The sequence below is a fragment of the Protopterus annectens genome, chromosome 17.part0 (assembly GCF_019279795.1).
Source record: "Protopterus annectens isolate FY-2018-M chromosome 17.part0, PAN1.0, whole genome shotgun sequence".
Classification (NCBI taxonomy): Eukaryota; Metazoa; Chordata; order Ceratodontiformes; family Protopteridae; genus Protopterus; species Protopterus annectens.
Window position 1 is genome coordinate 693,643,718 of NC_056751.1, and position 20,000 is coordinate 693,663,717.

At 38.0% G+C, this 20,000-nt stretch overlaps 1 protein-coding gene across 3 annotated transcripts in view; it reads right to left on the reverse strand.

The window, feature by feature from the left end:
* LOC122791664 overlaps nucleotides 1-20,000 on the reverse strand; it is a 384,215-nt gene that overhangs the window by 147,622 nt on the left and 216,593 nt on the right. For all 3 annotated transcript variants that reach the window (XM_044059492.1, XM_044059493.1, XM_044059489.1), the window contains 4 exons: nucleotides 13,767-13,816; nucleotides 9,516-9,652; nucleotides 6,392-6,518; nucleotides 512-689 (listed from right to left, as the gene is read on the reverse strand). In XM_044059492.1, coding sequence (XP_043915427.1) covers nucleotides 512-689; nucleotides 6,392-6,518; nucleotides 9,516-9,652; nucleotides 13,767-13,816 — 492 coding nt within the window. The remainder of the gene's footprint in view (nucleotides 1-511; nucleotides 690-6,391; nucleotides 6,519-9,515; nucleotides 9,653-13,766; nucleotides 13,817-20,000) is intronic.

Sequence of the window (20,000 nt, forward strand, 5' to 3'; positions counted from 1 at the left end):
GAATAACACTATGTGTGTTTGGCATTCCATGCACTGCCGGGGGCAGCAGCTGCAGATTCCGTTCCTTTGCACTTGGTGTACTCCGCCCAGCTGCAGATTCCGTTCCTCTGCACTCGGTGTACTCCGCCCACATCATTATCTGTTCCTGGAGGACATGTTCAGTGAAGGAGATTAGGTAAGATTGAAGTTTCTGGTGGAGGCTTTGTGTTACACTGCCACTATTGTTTTGGAATCTGGCCCACAACAGTGATCAGACTCTAAACCATAACCCACAACTTGTGATAGAGCAATGCTGCTCTTTATAATATTTCATAGTAAAACTTGCAACCCATGTTGGACTCTCATTGCATATGGTGGATGAAGACAAGTAGAGAAAAGTTGCTTGGACTTCAAGATGCATTATCTGGGCTATGTGTGAAAAGTTACACCTCAGTGATTTTTTTTTTTCATTTTTTTTCACTTTTTAACCTTAGAAAATAGCAACAGAAAAGAAATATATTGTGCAACTTACAAGAGATCATCGTTTTTGTTGTTGTTATAAGTGCCGCAGAGTCCCTTTGTGGCATGCATCCAGTCTATGTGAAAGTGGACATAAAGCCTTTGGTCTTTAAAGTTATACTGTATATGGAAAGCCATCATGGTGGCAACTTCTACCACTTCAGAGGAAGCTCTGCGAACAGTGAAGAGTCCTGCAAAAACAAAAATATATATATTAATAAGTCAGCACTTCTAAGCACATACGTTCAATAAGAAAGCTTATGTTTTTTTTCTGTGATAAAGCATACGTCCTTATTCGAGGGATCTGAATAGTCCAGCTATTCACATCCAAAGCCAATAGGAAAGTGTTTTGCATCCATTGTTGTCACCAAACACCATGGCCTCCCAACAATAATATCTAGGTGGGGATGTGCATATTGATCACTTCTAAGCTGACAAATGAAGGGAAGGCTATCACACTGATAGATGGATTAGTGCATGGTAAGAGTGTCAACATATCAGTGAAGATAGAAGAGTCAGAACTGGCTACTGAGAAGATGAATACATCACATGAAAGGCACACCAATTTCTACAGGGTGAAAGTATACATAGGAGGGTACCTACTAAAAGTATTGCTATTGTGAGGGTGGAATATATGTGCAAAGGTAGGCAGGGGCATTTATTTATTTAGAGTTTGTTTACTTGCCTGGTAGACTGGTGCAGCATCCTTTTCAGCTATATCCTGTGCCAAATGGCAGACAATATATACACAATAGTTAAATAGCAGATGCAGTGCTTGTTGACATTCACATAGTCATGAAACAAAATGCATAAACAGCCTTAAATGGGCAAATATATGTCTCAGAACACAGGCAGGCTATTATGAGAGAAAGTTGGGGCTACTGCTCCCATCATATCTGAAGGAGAAGTGGCTAGGGAAATCAATCATGCTGACAGCTTCTGCTCGCTTTCCAAATTAGTTGTTGTTGTGTCTTTCGGCTTTTCCCGGTTAGGGGTCGCCACAGCGGAACTCCGGTCCGCTAATGATTGGCAGTAGATTTTTACGTGTTAGCTTGCCGGGCCTAACGCACAACCTTCAATGAAGGAATGCCCATTCACGCATGTCGCCACACAGAACACACTCTAACTGAGAATCGAACGAGCAACGTCTAACTGTGAGGCAACAATGTTACCGCAACATTACAAATTAGTATTTTCCAGAAATCACGTCTGCATAATTGATAAATGAACCATTCAAACTCACTGTGCAAGCTGGGCTCTTAGATGCATCTTTTTAATAAAAATAGCATTGCATTTTGGCTGCTGGAGAAACCTCCTTGGACTTTGAATATAGCTACCACTTCATTTCTATGGATAGTATATTTAATAGCTATTTTGTAACTAATTCAATATGCTTGCAAAAGTTATAAGCAGTAATAAAAGCATAAACTCACTTACAAAAAATTGATACCTGGAAGTTTAATGCCTACTAGTCTATATTTCTTCTTTATTTAATTTACCTTAAACAGTGTTTACAATTGCTTTGCATGCTTGCTGTGTTAATGCTTACAATGTCTTTGTTATTTACAGTTTATTAAATAAAGTTAGCTGTAGGAAATCATGTCTGCAGGGATCAGTGCTGAGATTAACAGATAGTTTGTAATCAGACAACATCTGTCAGTGACTGGGTTGCGGTGATGTTAGCTTTTACCCGCTAGGCTGTTCCAGTCATCACATTAACATATAAATCCTCTTTGCCAACTGTGCTAGCATTGTCCTCCTCCTCCCATGTAATGGGGTCCATGTTTGGCTACCAAATTCTAAAATACTCAAAGTGTGAATAACAAACGGAAAACAGCGAAAACTATGGCAACTTTGAAAAAAATACATTGAATGGCCATAGTTGGCCAACAACCAGGAAGCAACATGCTGCATAAGGTAAGTGAAGAGAAACCTTGTAAATTTTCCCTTTTCTCCACTGTAGTGCGATCTTGGAGTTGGTATATTTAGTTGGGGGGTGTGAGGGTACACCCCCCCACCTTGGTTGGTTGTGTGTGTAATGTTGGCTGACTATGGTCATTCCATGCAGATTTTTTTGACATTGTTGTTGTTCAATGATTGTTCCATTCGATGTTTTACTTTGCTTCGCAGTTCACGTTTTTTAGAATTCGATAGCCAAACATAGACCTCATGTAATGCACACCATTCTCCCCTTTACTTCAGTCACTTGCACTTATTATCTTGATTCTGTTTTACATTAGGAAGCTGTAACCTCTCATATCATGTCCTTCCTCTCCTTCTGTAAACTAAGTACCCTAGTATGTTTATAACGTGGACAAAGGTTACTATTAAATGCTCGATGATTGGAAAATCAAGTCAAGCATTCACTGAAACCTTTCACCAAAACTCATCATGCAGACTACTGACTAGTCTAAAAATTGTTTCAAACGCATAAATTCCCTACCCCTGTGGACCAAGGATAAAGAACTAACATGGGTGAAAAAAGGAAGCAAGTTTGGACAGTCAGTAATTATGGATAAACACCTCACATTCCCAACACAGAAATCCTGCCCCCCAACTACATCTACCAACAAGACAGAGTCACCGGAAAAGGTAGTGGAATCACTATCATGTACTTCGAACATCTAAATTTGTCCCCCCCTAACCATTTCCTACCTAAATTTCCATCCAGCTGAACTAGTTATCATCTGCCACCTTAACCGCCCAAAGAAAGTTTTCATTGCTGCTATTTATATTCCACCTGTAAACAATATTCCCATTCTTGAATCCATCCCCTCATGGATGCCACTCCATATTCTCTATGAAAATGTTCTGCTAGGAGACGTTAATAATTGGTGACAAAAAATATCCACAGCCAGCCCTTCCCTAAACATCAAACTTTATGGCTTTCATCAGCTACTAACTACAATCACTCTTGTCAACAAAAATAATAACAATAGCTCCACCCTGGATGGGATCTTAACATCTGCCCTAACCTCTATCAAAACCCAACTACGTTACCAGACTCCCTTAGTGACCACTTCCCTATCCGAGTATACAGACACTCTATTCAGGTATCTAAGTTACATCTCTATAGATAATGTAGCAACCTCTCATTAATGATGATACTTTCAACAACATGCTGAATTCCATAAATTTGTCCATTCTGAAATACACCCCCCCCCCCCCAAAATGATGCTGTCCTAGATTTCAGTCAAACTTTCCTTGCCATCTTTGACTCCCTGGTACTTCTTAGAAAAGTTAGAATGAAAACAACCCACACCCCATGGCTCTCAAAAGACACCATCACTCTTATGAAAAAAAGGATAGCACCTGGAAACTATGGATTATAACTAAATCTACTTCCCTTCACCAAAAATATAAAGAACTTTATAACCTCACAAAAAAGCACATTAACAAGGATAAGAAAAAAATATTTTCTAATGCCCATCTCACCCATAACTCTGTCCTCCCAAAAATTCTGGCACTCTATCCTGTATCCAGGCAATCCTAACACCCCCACCCCTACCCAAACAAAACTCCCCTCAAAACCGCCACTCTTTCAAACTCCTATCTCATAGAATCTATTCACAAACTAACCCAAAATAGTCAAAATCCTAATATCATGCATACCACTCCCAGCTCTAACAATAGCACTTCTTTTACACTTAACCCATCCCAACTTCTTACATAAGATCTCTTCTGCTTAAATTAAAACCTTGTTCCCCCTCCGATGACAACCTTCTTCCCCTCTTTCTTAAATTAGCTGCTCGTGCAATAGCCTACCCTGTCTCCATTTTGATTGATAGAGCTATACAGGAATACACTGTGCCAGGCATATGGAGACCTTTTTAGACCTTCCCTTTACACAAAAGAAGCAATAATAATGAACCCTCCAACTACCAAACTATTGCAATCCTCTCTATACTATCTAAACTCCTTGAAAAATGCATACACAACCAGCTGCTCAGTTACCTAATAGACAATAACCTCCTAACCCCTACCCAACACGGTTTCAGACCCCATCATAGTACATCCAATGCCCTTCTGTCATTTACTCAGACAATTGCAAAAGCTAAAGACAAAAATCTACTTGTTTTTTGCCTCTTCCTCAACCTCTCAAAAGCTTTTGATACTGTCTCCCACTCTCTCACTTCTTAATAATCTATCCAATCTCAACCTATCCTCCTCTACTATTAAATGGTTCTCTGTCTATCTCACTAACAGACAGCAGTCAGTGAGATGGCAGTCCACCTGCTCCCTTTTTCTACCCATTCATACTGGAGTCCCTCAAGGCTCCATTCTTGGCCCTCTACTCTTTAATATTTTTACCAACCAACTACATGCTTCCTGTACAGATCCCACCCTTATACAATATGTGAAAGACTCCACCCTTATCAACTGCTTTGACAACATTTCTAACCTCATCTCCATCACTCAAAGCAGCTTTCTGTCCATTGAAAAATGGCAAACTGCCAACCAACTAAAATTTAACCCCAAGAAAACTCAACTTTTCCTCTTTCTTCCCACAACCCTCTCTCATCTGAAAACAACCTTCAACATTTCTTCTCTGGATCATACCATCATTCATGCAGAACCATGTACAAATTCCTCGGTATAATAATCGATGACCAACTGAAAGCCAATACCCATATACAACACTGCATCAAAAAGACAAATCAGAAACTCGGTTTACTCTATAGAAATAAAAAATACGTAACCCCTGACTCCAAACAAAGCTCCAGCATTCCTCCTACCCTGCCATCTGTATGCCTCTCCTATCTTTACTCATCTACACACCACCATTTTATCTAAACTGTGTCAAACCTATTACAGTGTAACCAACCCTATAAAACACATCACTGCCTTGCCTTGAAACAACTTCACTGACTGGACTTCCTCCAACACCTGCAGTTTTTCCAGCTGCAACTCACACACTCTTTACTTTCCAAACCCTTAGCTTGACCCTCTCTCCCCTCCCTTATATCCCTTTATACCTCCCTTCCATACTCATCGAAGCTCAGACCAGCACCTACAAGACACCTAGAAACCTCACAAAAATAGTGGCAAACTTCTTTACAAAAACAGTAACTCCCAGGCTTGGAACAAGCTCTCCCCTAACATCCAAACTATTTCTAGCACTAATCTCTTTAAGTCCGAACTCATTTTCTCCTAAATGCCAGCACCCGTCATTGCCAAGATCCCACTAAATCTCCCATGCTCCTACCTTGCACTTCTTTACCATCTCTCATATTGCTAATACAGCTACCTTCTTTGACTCATTAGCCACCTTTTTCAATAATCGCTTGTGCTCTATATCTGACTTTCACCTACCTACATCTCCTTATTTAATACCACGCTATTTCTACCATGTACCCTCATTTTGTGTATACTCATGTCTAGTTCTGCTTGTAATTACTATAAACATTTCTCTAAGACTGTAATTTATTTTTCTTTATAGTATGTCTAAAAACGTTTATCTCCTATAATATATATTTCCTGCAATGTATATTATGCTTTGGTAATGTTTATTATTCTTCTCTTAGTACCGTATTTGCTTATATTGTAAGTTAGAGCTTTTCTCCTTGGATGGGCCCCTGGCTGAGTTGGACTAATCTGGTTAACAAATGACAAATAAATAACAAATAAATAAATGTCAGTATTCAGCATTCTGGCATTCGGAATGCGGGGCTCATGCAGTGTATCTCAACCTTCTCAGCATCAAGCATGTGACTGTAAACCACAGACAGTGCTAGGATATCACTTATGACTTAAGCATGTTCAGTGTTACATCTTTCAGTGATGAAAGCACTGCAAAGCTGATATTACATTCCATGTTTCATTTTGTTTAATGCTGTGTAAGATTAATGCAGAAAGGTTTTAATCTACTGACTTCCTGTTGCTTACAACTTACTGTCAAAGTGATATGGGAGAGGTATTTCTTCACTTCCAACGTCAACATGTCCATCACTGAAGATCTCAACCTTTTCCTGGCCGTACATGTGAAGGGCAACTGAATCAATGCAGGAAAAGTCTTCATTCTGAGGGAAAAAGATAAGAGAGAGAGAACGTGAGAAGACCTGTGCACTAAGAGTTGTTTCAAGAAGCACTGCTACTGAAAAGACTCCAAAAGAGAAAAAAAAAACAACTTATAAAAGGCAAATTATTTTCTGTGATGCCGTGAGTGGCATGTTTAATGATACCTTTCTCACTAATGCACCTAAACAAAATGTTTCACCTACACATCTACCAACCTTCTTGTTATAAAATGACTACACCCTTCTGTGCAGCAATATTTTTTTATATTTAAATGTAATAATAATTTATCTGTAGTTTGTTATAAACATATAATGAATGCTTCGTGATGAAAATAATTTGTTTTTGTTGACCAGTTCAGTATAACGTTCTTGCACAGGAATGACATTATGCACACACTCAATAAGAAAATTAATTCAGACACAGCTAAATATGACAAAATTATATGACATAACATTACAGCACCTATAATAAAAAATATACTAAATTTAAAGTCTGTAGAGAAATAGAAAAGTATAGAAACTATTGCAAATGCAGGGTATCAGACACTGACTTGGGTGAGTCAAGTTCAAGTGTTAAAATGTTACCTATCTACTAGGAAAGAACAGGACAGCTTTGTCCCCCCTTTGCTGATGATAGAAATATGTCTGTTCACTTAGTGATATGATGGAAAAATGGTATGTCTTCTTAATAATATAGTAAAAGCATGTCTGTCACCTTAAAGATATCGATCAAAAGCCTACACACACTGCTATAAGTGATTTGAAAATCACTGAAGACAGAGTAATGTTGCAGACTCCGAATATCATTTAGATGTCCAAGCTTTTCAACCTTTGAACCTTTGCTATTCATAGTTTAGCAGGGAAGACCATTCAAGCAGGCAACTCTCCAATAACTGTTCACTATAAGAAATCTGTATTACTATCAGTAAAAACAAAAAACAAAAAAAGAAAAACATTTATCAGTAAAGTTCCTCATTTCTCTTCAATGTTCTGACACTCTGAAATTATTACATTTAAGCTCCGCTCCCCACATCAGGGGTACAAGGAGGCCTCTCCTTCCAAAAAGTTTGCATTTGTGTATGTGTTTCTGAACATATGTATGTGTATTTGTTTTGTCATGCTGAAGCTTCACCTTCTCTGTTTTATATGACTGAAAGCTTAGGAAATTTAATTTTAACAAAATATATGGTACCCGTGTGTCTATCTGTGAGCACTGCAGAGGATTGTCATCAGAATGCAATGTTATCCAGAGCTGACAACAGGTACACATCCTGAAATGCAGATGATTCAAGGGGAGGAGAACACTCCGAGGAACTAATTTTGTATAAGACAGACCACTGACACATTACAAGCCTCCCCCATTTTAAAGAAGTCTTGCACTGTGAATCTGCCGCACAATCTGATTCAATAACATGTTGTGTGTTGCGTTAATGGGTCACATACGTTGAGTGAACAGTATCGCAAAAGTTGTCACATAAGGGGCACCTCATGCTAGCGACTGAAATCCAAGTGGTTAGGAAGAGCTGTTTTTGGAGAGTAAGTAGACTATTGGAGGGAAATGTATGCTGGGGAGATAACATACTGCAAGGATCAAGGCACGGATATTACTGAAAAATGGCTACAAGAACATCAGAAAAATTCAGGGCCGGATAGAGAGACACGAAAATCGTTAATGGTAACAAATGACTATTGTGGAAAGGCAGTGATGTGTTGGAGAGAAAGTATACATAAAACTGACCACAGTAGGTAGAGTATCGATATAAGCAGCACACAATGAAGATCTGAGATCTGAAGCATCCTAAACCCAAGTTAAGATGATCCGAGTAGAATAACGCACTCTGTAGGCACTTATACAAGATAGTATCACACCACGATGAACAATTCCACAACTAAATAACAACTGGAGATACGGAAATCCAAAAAGTTGTCATTTACTTATACAAGATAGTTTAATAGTCACATTTGAACCTCATCAATATTTCAATATGTTTTGCAATCAGCTTACTGTGGATCTATTATCCTGTCCAGAGCATAGTGAGATCCAGGTCACATGGTTTCTGTTGCGGTCTGTGTATGGGCCACAGCAGAAGAACTGTCTACTTGTTCCAAAATTTGGGGTAGCATTTCAGGCAGTTCTTAAGGAAACAGATGTAAGTGAGGTGTTATCCATTATGGCATATGTAAATGTGGGGTTATCCATTCTGGCATATGTAAGTGCACAGTTATCTGTTGTGGCATACGTAAGCATGCAGTTATCCATTATGACATATGTAAGTGCAGGCTTATCCATTGTGTATATGTAAGTGCACAGTTATCCATTGTGGCATATGTAAGTGTATGATTATCCATTGTGGCATATGTAAGTGTGCAGTAATCAATTGTGGCATATGTAAGTGCGGGGTTATCCATTGTGGCATATGTAAGTGCGGGGTTATCCATTGTGGCATATGTAAGTGTGGGGTCATCCATTGTGGCATATGTAAGTGTGCGGTTATCCATTGTGGCATATAAGTGCACAGTTATCTGTTGTGGCATACGTAACCATGCAGTTATCCATTATGGCATATGTAAGTGCAGGCTTATCCATTGTGTATATGTAAGTGCACAGTTATCCATTGTGGCATATGTAAGTGTATGATTATCCATTGTGGCATATGTAAGTGTGCAGTAATCAATTGTGGCATATGTAAGTGCAGGGTTATCCATTGTGGCATATGTAAGTGCGGGGTTATCCATTGTGGCATATGTAAGTGTGGGGTTATCCATTGTGGCATATGTAAGTGCGGGGTTATCCATTGTGGCATATGTAAGTGCGGGGTTATCCATTGTGGCATATGGGATCATCCTCATTAGTACATATCAAGTGATGAACAATAGTGGCTGTGTTTTGGTCTCAGTTTACATATATCAAGTGATTTACACCTTAACATGTTATTGTTTTATTTTTTGCTAGAAATTTAAAACAGATATGCACTCTGTTTTCAGCACAACACACAGTACCTTATGACAGACTTTATTGTTCAGATATATTGCAAAACTGTCTGTCTTCACCAAGTAGTAGCTGCAGGCTCCTCTGAGTTGGTAGGTACTATCATCAAATGTACGGACATTCTGGCCACCAGTGACAGAGCAAATACCTGAAATGGAAATAGTCCAGAACAAAAGAAAATCTGTTAGCATTTTTTTTTATTAAATTTATTTTCTAAATAGTTAATTAGTGTCTTGGATAAAGGAATATGTCACCATGAAAATGTATGCATAACCACAGCTAAAACTGTGATGGGAAGTGCAAGGTGGTAACCCAATGAGGGCATGTAAACATATAGGGGGGTGCAAATTAAATCCACAGAACAGGATTAAATGTAGGGGTGGTTTAAATGCAGCAAAGAACTACAAACAATAGAAGAGAAAGAAAGCAGACAAGGCCTGCAGGATGATGACCAGCATATCCATGGACAAGGAGGTCATCGGTCTACTGTGAAAGTCAGCAGGAAGGGCTTATTTGGTATACTGCATGTTGGTTGGATACAATATAAGGAAAAGGAAACACAGACGCTAGAAAGTTTAGGAAGGTTAAAGGGATGAAAGGAAAAACTTATGAGGAAAGGTTTCATTGGCTGAGGCTTTTCATCCTAAGGTACAGTATTGCTTATATCAATACCAATCCTGGCTCATAAAATCATTAATAGAATTCTGAAGGAAAGGAACTGAAAATAAAAAAAACAGGGAGAAAGAGAAATCATGAGTTCTGAATTAAAGGATAAAATGTTATCTTGGATATGAGAAAGTATTATTTCACAGAGGATGTGACAGGCAGTAGAAATCAGAAGTGCAGAGCAGGACAAAGTAATGTTTCAAAGAGGCATGACATATCTCATCTTGACGTATCAGAAGGCGATGGCTAGCTGCGAAATTCCTAGCTTCAACTTCTGGGAAAGAGTGATGGAGCATTAACTTTTTTTCCACTAGCTTAAATATGCATAAGCATGCATGCATATACGCAAGGGTGAATTTATGTATGCATGCATGTGTGTGTGTGTGTGTGTGTGTGTGTGTGTGTGTGTGTGTGTGTGTGTGTGTGTGTGTGTGTTTGTGAGTCTATAACAGAAAGATATTACAAAGGCCAAAGATCAATCCTCATGTGGAATATTTAATATGTTGTCGTTTGTATCTGCTCTTCCTAATTTTTTAAAGCACCTTTATTGAAAGTAACAACATTTCCTTATAATTGTAGAACGATACAACAAAATATATAAAGATGACGCAAAATATAAGCAGGAACAAAAAACAAAGTGAGCCACACTTCCACATCCCTCATTCTATTTATTAAACCAAGCTAAGCACTTTTCTCCTCTCCATTTAAGACTTTTTCAAAGTTTAAAATCGAAACCTTCAAACCTTCAAGTCCTGCCCACCAAGCATAACAGAGCTTTTGCAAAATTTAAATGAATTACATTGTGACCACAGAGATAATGCATCACTTGTATTTTTACAATCCATTGTACCATGTAAATTCAACCCTTAATGGCCATCCTTTATGAAACTCAGCAATAACAAATGTAAGAATGTTCAATTACATTGAATCATGTGTATTAAATTACATTAAATCATGTAAAGGATGTCAGATGAATAAACTTGCACAACAGAAATTATCAATATGTAGAAAAGCTTGTAACGCTTAAAAAACTGAAAAGTTTAAAAAGTTTATAAAACAGCACCCCTTCCTTTTAACTTTGTCATGATAGATATGGGGTCATTTAGACATGGTACCTTGGTGGCATTTAACTTTAACTGTCACACCAACTCAGAAAATTCAAAAGCAAATTCAATATCACTCCTTTCACAGCAGGGCTTGAAGGTTTGAAGGCTGTTTCATTTGCTTAGTTGATGATTTTTAATACAACAAAATATAACACATAATTACCAACAAAAATATGGACTGACATTATTCAGGCATACACTTGAGAATTTGTGATCCTTCTGGCAGCCCATCAATGACAGCATTTGTAAAAGTATCAGTCCCCATTCCTGGTAAGGGGGATGAACTAACTGTATCAAAATGCTGACTCACAATGTCCACTTCTGTACGTTCACTCATGGGGGCTACCATCAGTGCTGGTTTGGTGAGCTGTAAGCCTGCCCCCAAGATACCCACTGCAAAACTGACCTTACGGTGTTGGATTGCGACTGCATATTTGGTTTCATCTCACCCTTAAACCAAGGATGGGCAAACCCATTTTCTCTTGCCTTACTTGCAAATCAGACTTGTGTCACCTAGATCAATGCCAGGGCTTTATCCCTCTATAATGCTAACATTATCACTTGTATTGCTTAAAAACCAAATACATGCTATTTTTGTACAACAGTGCAAACTGGGTTTTGGTTAAATTCACCTTTCTATACAGGACCTCTTAGGGTTAAGCATCATTCCCACATAGCATCAATATTAATAGTGTCAGTGTATTAATAAGTTGTACACTAGCCTTTGATATCAATAATATAACAAGGCAGTTGGTTATATGCCCAAACCAAACACATGTATACATGTTCAGGAAATTACACTACTGTACAGCATAATGGGGGGGGGGGGGGCAGCACACCTGAGATGACATCTTTTGAATAAACTGAGAACCCATCTGCCAGACCTGGTGTTAGTTTGGGAGAACATAACTGACATTGTAGTACCTATTAAAAATTCTCCACATCTATATAAGTATCACCTCAGTTCTCCCTTAAAATTAAAGTCATGCTTAGTGGAACTAACCCAGTCAACAAATAATAAATAAAGATAAATATTTTCACATGAGGTATTTTTTACAAAACCACCAGGCAGGTGCCAGTGACTAAACTTTTCATTTCATAAATCAAGGCAGAATATGATTATGAAAGCTAGAATATGATTATGAAAGCTGCAGTTCACACATTTTGATTTAAAAACAATGTAACTCCAATGGGCATACAGCTTGTAAATCAAGAAACTATCTTGTACCAAGATAGTTAAGTATACATAGGCTCATAGCTGGGAGCTACTTTTTTTCGGTTCCTAGGCAGCTGCTGTGTATATTAGAAGTCACACATTCAAATCCATCAGCACAGCGGTTACTCATATCCGTCCCAAAGTTTGGAATTCTCTGCCACCTGACATTTGTAGTTTCCAAAACACAGCTACTGTCATATGTTAACATAAAAATTGACTACAGACTATAATTAACATATCAATCAGTCAGCTAGTCAATAAATAAATAATAAAAATATGTGGTTTCACTTAAGTCCTTGAACCTGCATTATGTCATCATCGCTATTGTCGTCAGCAATCAACTTTTTTGCATGAGATCTGTGTCCCATCAATAACAGGCAATCAAACCAAATCACCCAGAGCCAATGTTTACTGCATTATGACATCCACTACATTTTGGCCTTCCTCAATTCCATTCTTTCCTTCCACAGTGGACTTCATTGCAGCCCATCATTGCTTCTCTGTTGCCGTACTTCGACACATTGATTGTTGCTAGAGACCATGACATAGTATAAACCAGTTATGCTAGTCAAAGTAATAACATAGGTTACCCTTGCTGTCTTCTTTGCTGTCCCGGAGAGACTGTTATTTCTTCTAGTTCTAACTTGTTTCAAGTTTTTTTTTTCTTCAAATGGGATAACTGTCAAAATATGTAGTTGAGTATATATATTTTGCTAAACTTGAAACGTTTTATACAACAACCAAACTAATGTAGTGTGTTTATTATATATATGCATTATCAGGCCACAGATTTGGCAAAAGGCAAGAACCAGTGCAGTATGGGATGCCAGTCTATTGCAGAATGCATGCACACTCCATACACATTCTACACATAACTGTGAGCAGTTTGAACATCAAAAGATCTCTTACCTACATTTCACTATATTATGGAACATAATAAGAAATAACTCAAGGCACAGGATGACAATTGTTGACACTGATACAAAAGATCAATAAACAAATGAACATCAGGGAGAAACATTATATATTTGGAAATGTATATAAGCAGCTGGAATATGACAAGCTTTTCGGGAGTAAAATGAACCAAAGCCAAATTTATGTTTGTAAAGGCTGCACAGCTTGAAAGGTTTCAGTATGAGAAGTAAGTGGAGCAGCTACCACACCCTGGCCCAAAAGTGGATACAGGAAATGGACAGGAATAATAAAATAAGTTAGCAAATAAGTAAACAGTAGCAATGGTGAGAAAACAAAACAAAAAGGAACATAACACTTACTTGGACATTCATTTGTTTTGATGCAAGTCATGTTGCCCGAATAGCAAGTACTAAAAAAGGAAAAGAAAAAAGTAACCGTAACTAAGTCATGTTTATGTGATTTTACAACCATGAAGCTTACTTCATGTTGCAGTATTCTTCAGTACAAATGTAAACTCTGCAGAGATATGTGGCATCATTAACGCATGACGGAGCTCATGCTATAAAGTAATAACATCATTCCTGGGGTAGGGTGAATCTGAGTGCTGGATTTTATTACATAATGACCCAAATCAGTGCACTGCACTGCTTATATTAGATGTTGCATTTCTTGTAATAATAATAATAATAATAATAATAATAATAATTATAGCATAGAAGATTATGTATGGATCACCGATCATAACCGGCTTATTATGTGTATGATATAAGGATGCCAAGGAATTAACCTCAGGAGCAAACGAATGTAAGAAATGTTCCAGTAAAAAAATATTACTAATGCTCTTAACATTTACAAGTATCAGAGACACATTAAATGCTGCTATCTGTGAACTGTTACATTTCTGATCTAGGAAAAATCTTGTCTTGTGTCAGTCATATATTTCAATATATCTGCTACAAAAATTCTACTCCCTTGTTCTTGACAAGTGCACTGCATTCTATCTAAATATGTATGCCCAAAATTAGGCTCGGATGCTGTACACATTTTCACTTTTTAAAATGGGCCATTTTTTCATGTAGATATTTATCCAAAAAATATTTTCATTGACGATGGCCTCACTCTCTGTTCTATATGTGATTTGTGAAAAAGATATCCTAACACCTGTACATGCTATGCTATCTAAGAAGGCTTTAAGTTCCCTACTAATAGAGAGGACGAGATCATTTGTACCAACATGAATAAAAACAGAGCCACACTTCCTTATATATATTAAAGGACAACAATGGGGTTCTATTATTAAATGCTCGACTTCTCTGCCCTTTTGTTCCCTATTTACAGCCCCTATTATGGATAAGCAACAATACAGCATTTCAAATATTTTAAATTGACTGTTTCTCTCCAATAGAACAGTACCTTACAGTACTGTGGTGGTTTCACCTTTAAAAAAAAATTTTCCCACCCTGGAAAAGCTTGCTGCAGTCTCCCATTCATTGATGTTATCAAAGCCAATGAATACAGGTAGTTTTCTGGCCAATTCCCTCCCCAAACTGACATCACCATGACCGTCCTAAAAACCCACCCATGCTGCGATGTCACAGCTCCCTGGTTCTTCGCCTACCCATACAGAAAGTAAAGGCTAGAGCAAGGAATGAGAACATGATTCAATCACAGCAGGTAACAGCTCAAATTACCCTTTGCACTTTGACAGCTAGGGAAGTTAGGTGTGAAGGGGGATGGGAGATGAGTCAAAGTAGTACAATTCAGGCTACACAAAATATTGCAGTTTAGCCATTCTAAAAAGAAGCAGCAATAAAAAAACACTTTGGAAGTCTGTTCTGTGGCATTTGCATAATTTGTGTTTTAAGCAGTCACTGAATGGCATGAAATGTTAGTTAAAACTAACTGACTGAAAGACAGCAGTGTATGCATGTAAAATCATTGCAGTGATGGGAGCATTAGGAAGAAAGAGGCCTGCATGATGTATTATTTTACAGACAAGTACTGCATTGTGGGATACCTAGAGGTAGACTAAACAATCAAGATCACTTCAAGATGCTAGACCCCATGTGGGCAGACTCAGAAATTTTGTATAAAAATATTTAAAAACCTATAAATAGCTCCAGAGTGGTGTTAAAATGCAGGAAACACCAAATCATGATGCGATAAACATGTTTTTAAGTCTGTGGGTGTGGTTCTCCTTTAAGGCATTCTAAGGCCTACCTCACATTGTGTAATTTTGCTCCTGGCATGCATATCCATCCATCCATCATCAACCCCCTTTCCAATCAGGGGTCAGGGTGTCACTTCTGCAATGACAATCATTTTGAGCCAAGGTTAGACTACCAAGTGGCTAGTCCTGCCATGGTAGTTCATTAACACCACTCACTCATGCACACACTATGGCCAATTTAGAGCATCCAACCCACCTACTGCATGTCTTTGAAATGTGGGAAGAAACTGGAGCACCCAGAGGAAACCCACATGACCACAGGGGTCTATATTACGAAATCAAAAACCCAGTTCAGCCAATCGGAATTGAGCGACACCTATAGCATGAACTACAGTAACGGCGAATATCCAAAACCGCAAAACGTGAAATGTCGAACTGTCATGGTTGGCCCGTCTGCGGTATAGCTCTATATGTGTGTGTGTGTGTGTGTGTGTGTGTGTGTGTGTGTGTGTGTGTGTGTGTGTGTGTGTGTGTGTGCATGGGGTGGAGGAGTTACAGGGGGGCTTGCCCCTCCCCTGCAAAAATGTAGAAAAGAGATACATTTTTGTGGTTTTCTGAAGTTCACCATTTTGTAAAATATATATATATATATATATATATATGTATATATATATATATAGAGAGAGAGAGAGAGGGTCCTGCATTTGATCTCAATGCAGGTTTGTCAGCATCTGGTTATTCGACCACATTTGGCCGAGATATGCAGATGGTTGATTGGTGTGTGAGCTTGACAATCCCAGGGTAGGGAATATATCCTTTCCCCTGGGGATTATGCAATCTTGGAGTCAGTATATATAATTAGCATGGGGTGTGGGTTGCAGGTGGGCTTGCCTCCAACAAAAAATTATAATATTTTTTTTTTGGCATGTGCCAAAGTTTTTTTTTTGGCACATGTGTGGTAACATGTCAATGTTTGGTTTGTCAACCTTTTGCAGCTGATGTTTGTGAGGGAGATGTATGGGCTATTTGACTAATGTGAGCAGTCCTATATATATATATATATATATATATATATATATATATATATATACACACACACACACACACACACACACACACACACACACACACACACACACACACACATCAATAGGTATACGGATCTACTTTACAACTGAATGTTTCAAAACTACAAACTGCAAATGGTTGAGACCATAAGATCAAAGTTTTGAAACTTTGAAATTGTAATTTAAAAACACAAACAAATAAATAATGTACATTTCCGCAGGGGAGCAAACCCCACTGCACCCCCCACAACCCCTGCTAAATAAATATGTATACTAACTCCGAGACGGCACTATAATGAGGATTATGCGATCTTGGAGTCAGTATATATAATTAGCATGGTGGGTGGGATGCAGTTGGGCTTGCCTATTCCAAAAAATATCTTGTGACTAGTTGAACCCTTAGACAGTTATATTCAGCCCATCAGTGCAGAACTTAAAGCTTTCTCCATGTCACAGCGTTGATGTTATCAAAGTGTATTTGATGCTGCAGTATCTATTCGAATGCTCTTTTAAGTATAGTTTAGTTTTATTTATTTATCTATCCCTTGTTGAATGGGTTTTCAGATCCTTTTGGTATACAGATGGAGGTGATGAAAGAAAGGGGGGATATTAAAATAGGAAAGGGAATAAAAATAATACCTGAGAATTATAGGATGAGATTGGAGAGCAGGAAGGATCCTATCACCATGAAGGACTTCTTTAAACATTGTTCTGAATAGTGGATTGAAATTAAGTAGATATATAAGAAGTGTTTTTTTTCAGTAGCAGGATGGTATAAGAAAGAAAGAAAAAAGTGAAGTATGGGAAAATATATATCGATATATTAGAGAATTTAAAGCATAATACAAGATAATATGATATAGAAAAAGAAATAAAAAATGACGTTATTTACAAGGGAGAAGACAGGAGGTATCTGTATATTTGGATAAAATAGTTCAGGAGGATATTAGTAGAATGAGGGGAATTAAAAATGTAAAAGGAAAGGTCAAAAGAACACATCAAAAAATTATAAGTACCATAGTACCACGTGTGGAAAATATGTATAAGAATAAAAAGAGGGAAAATAAGAGAGAATACAAAGAAAAACATTTAGGATGGATTTGAAAAATGTTGATTCAGGATCATAGCTAGATGGTATAGGGTATAGGATGTACAAGAAATAAATGGATTGGCAAAGAGAGTATTTTGTAAATATACTAAATGAACGATTAAAGGAGGGGGTTGTTTATGAAAAGTTATGGAGTGGAATATTGATGTATAGCTAAGAAAGATGAGAAGAACAAAAAAAATTGGAGCTCCATCACACTAAATAACACGCATTTTATTTTTTTCTGAGAATAATACAGAGGAGAATGGAAGGAGAGGTGAGGGATATTATGGAAGAAAGTATATATGGTATAAAAGGTAAGGGATGTCAGGAATTGTTATTGGTTGTGAGAGAAATTATGGATGTTATTATAGTAAAAGATAGGATGTGAAACTTATGGTAGGTAATATTAGCAAGGCATTTGACAGAGTAGAACATGATGCTTTGTGGGATGTTATGGAGAAGTATGGGATATGTAATAGAATTAAGAAGGTGTGTATGTTGACATATCAGAATAATACAATGAGAGTAATAGTGGATGGGTAGCTGAGTAAAGAAATATGCATGAAGTATGGTATAAGGCAAGGATGTCTCATGAACTTTGCACCTTTCCCTACTGTAGTATGGTCTTGGAGTAGGTATATTTAGTTAGAAGGTGTGGGGGCCACAGCCACCCAACTAGGGGGCTGACTGGTGTGAAGCCCCTCAAATGGATGGGTTTAATTTGCTTCAGTTTGATTTTTTTTGTGGTGCTGGACATGTGGTTACTTTCCCGGAGTTTGTAATCAGTAATCTGAGTCTTCATTCATTTGAGGTTTCAGCGAAGTCATCTCAACACTTAGTGATTTGGTTAAGTGGGTTTTCGTTCTTATGAAGTAGACCCGTATATATATATATATATATATATATATATATATATATATATAAATATATAAATATATATATATATATATATATATATATATATTTATATTTATATTTTTATAAATATGTAAATAATGTTTTTATGTTGTGTTAAATTAAGGACCCACACTTTGATAGGTTGTTTGTGATCTTTCACATCCACCTAAGCCACCTACAACTCAGGCAGATGATAGCCTCAGTCTAACATCTCAAAGGATGGCTTACTCAAGAGTACAGCACTTTCCTTGTTCTCAGCATCACAGGTGGCAGCATATGCTGCATTTATTACTTGTGCCTTTGAGCCTTCTGTGCTTGAGTCTTATAAGGAATTTTCCCAGTACCAATTTGATTGGGTATGTCTTTCATGTGACTCAAAATACCTGGTGGTATGTGCAAACTCTTTACTGAGGTGGAGCTTACTAATCAAATGAAGAGTTTTATGTTCCCATTATGCAACTGGGTCCACCTGCATGTCTACCTGCTTTGGATATTCCTGATGCTTTCTACAAGCTGAGTCATGTTTTCCATGTCTTGCAGGTGAGCTAGTGCGGTACTTTGAATAGTAGTATGTGCTTGGGAGAGTTCAGGAGTTCACTTCACAGTATTTACCTGTGCAACACCTACCTCCAATATTTCCTCCAACATTCTGGTCTGTCCATGAGGTGCATGTGTCTGGTCTTCCATTTACACAAAACTAATGGAAAGTTGACACGGACGATTTAAAGGTTTGCTTGGCTGCACAAGTGTTGATATGAGTGCCCTTATGCATTGCTTCATATGGGAACAGGCTAGCTGTCATATGAGTGCCCTTATGCATTGCTTCATATGGGAACAGGCTAGTTGTGATATGAGTGACCTTATGCATTGCTTCATATGGGAGCAGGCTAGCTGTGATATGAGTGCCCTTATGCATTGCTTCATATGGGAGCAGGCTAGCTGTGATATGAGTGCCCTTATGCATTGCTTCATATGGGAACAGGCTAGCTGTGATATGAGTGCCCTTATGCATTGCTTCATATGGGAGCAGGCTAGCTGTAATATGAGTGCCCTTATGCATTGCTTCATATGGGAGCAGGCTAGCTGTGATATGAGTGCCCTTATGCATTGCTTCATATGGGAACAGGCTAGCTGTGATATGAGTGCCCTTATGCATTGCTTCATATGGGAACAGGCTAGCTGTGATATGAGTGCCCTTATGCATTGCTTCATATGGGAGCAGGCTAGCTGTAATATGAGTGCCCTTATGCATTGCTTCATATGGGAGCAGGCTAGCTGTGATATGAGTGCCCTTATGCATTGCTTCATATGGGAGCAGGCTAGCTGTAATATGAGTGCCCTTATGCATTGCTTCATATGGGAGCAGGCT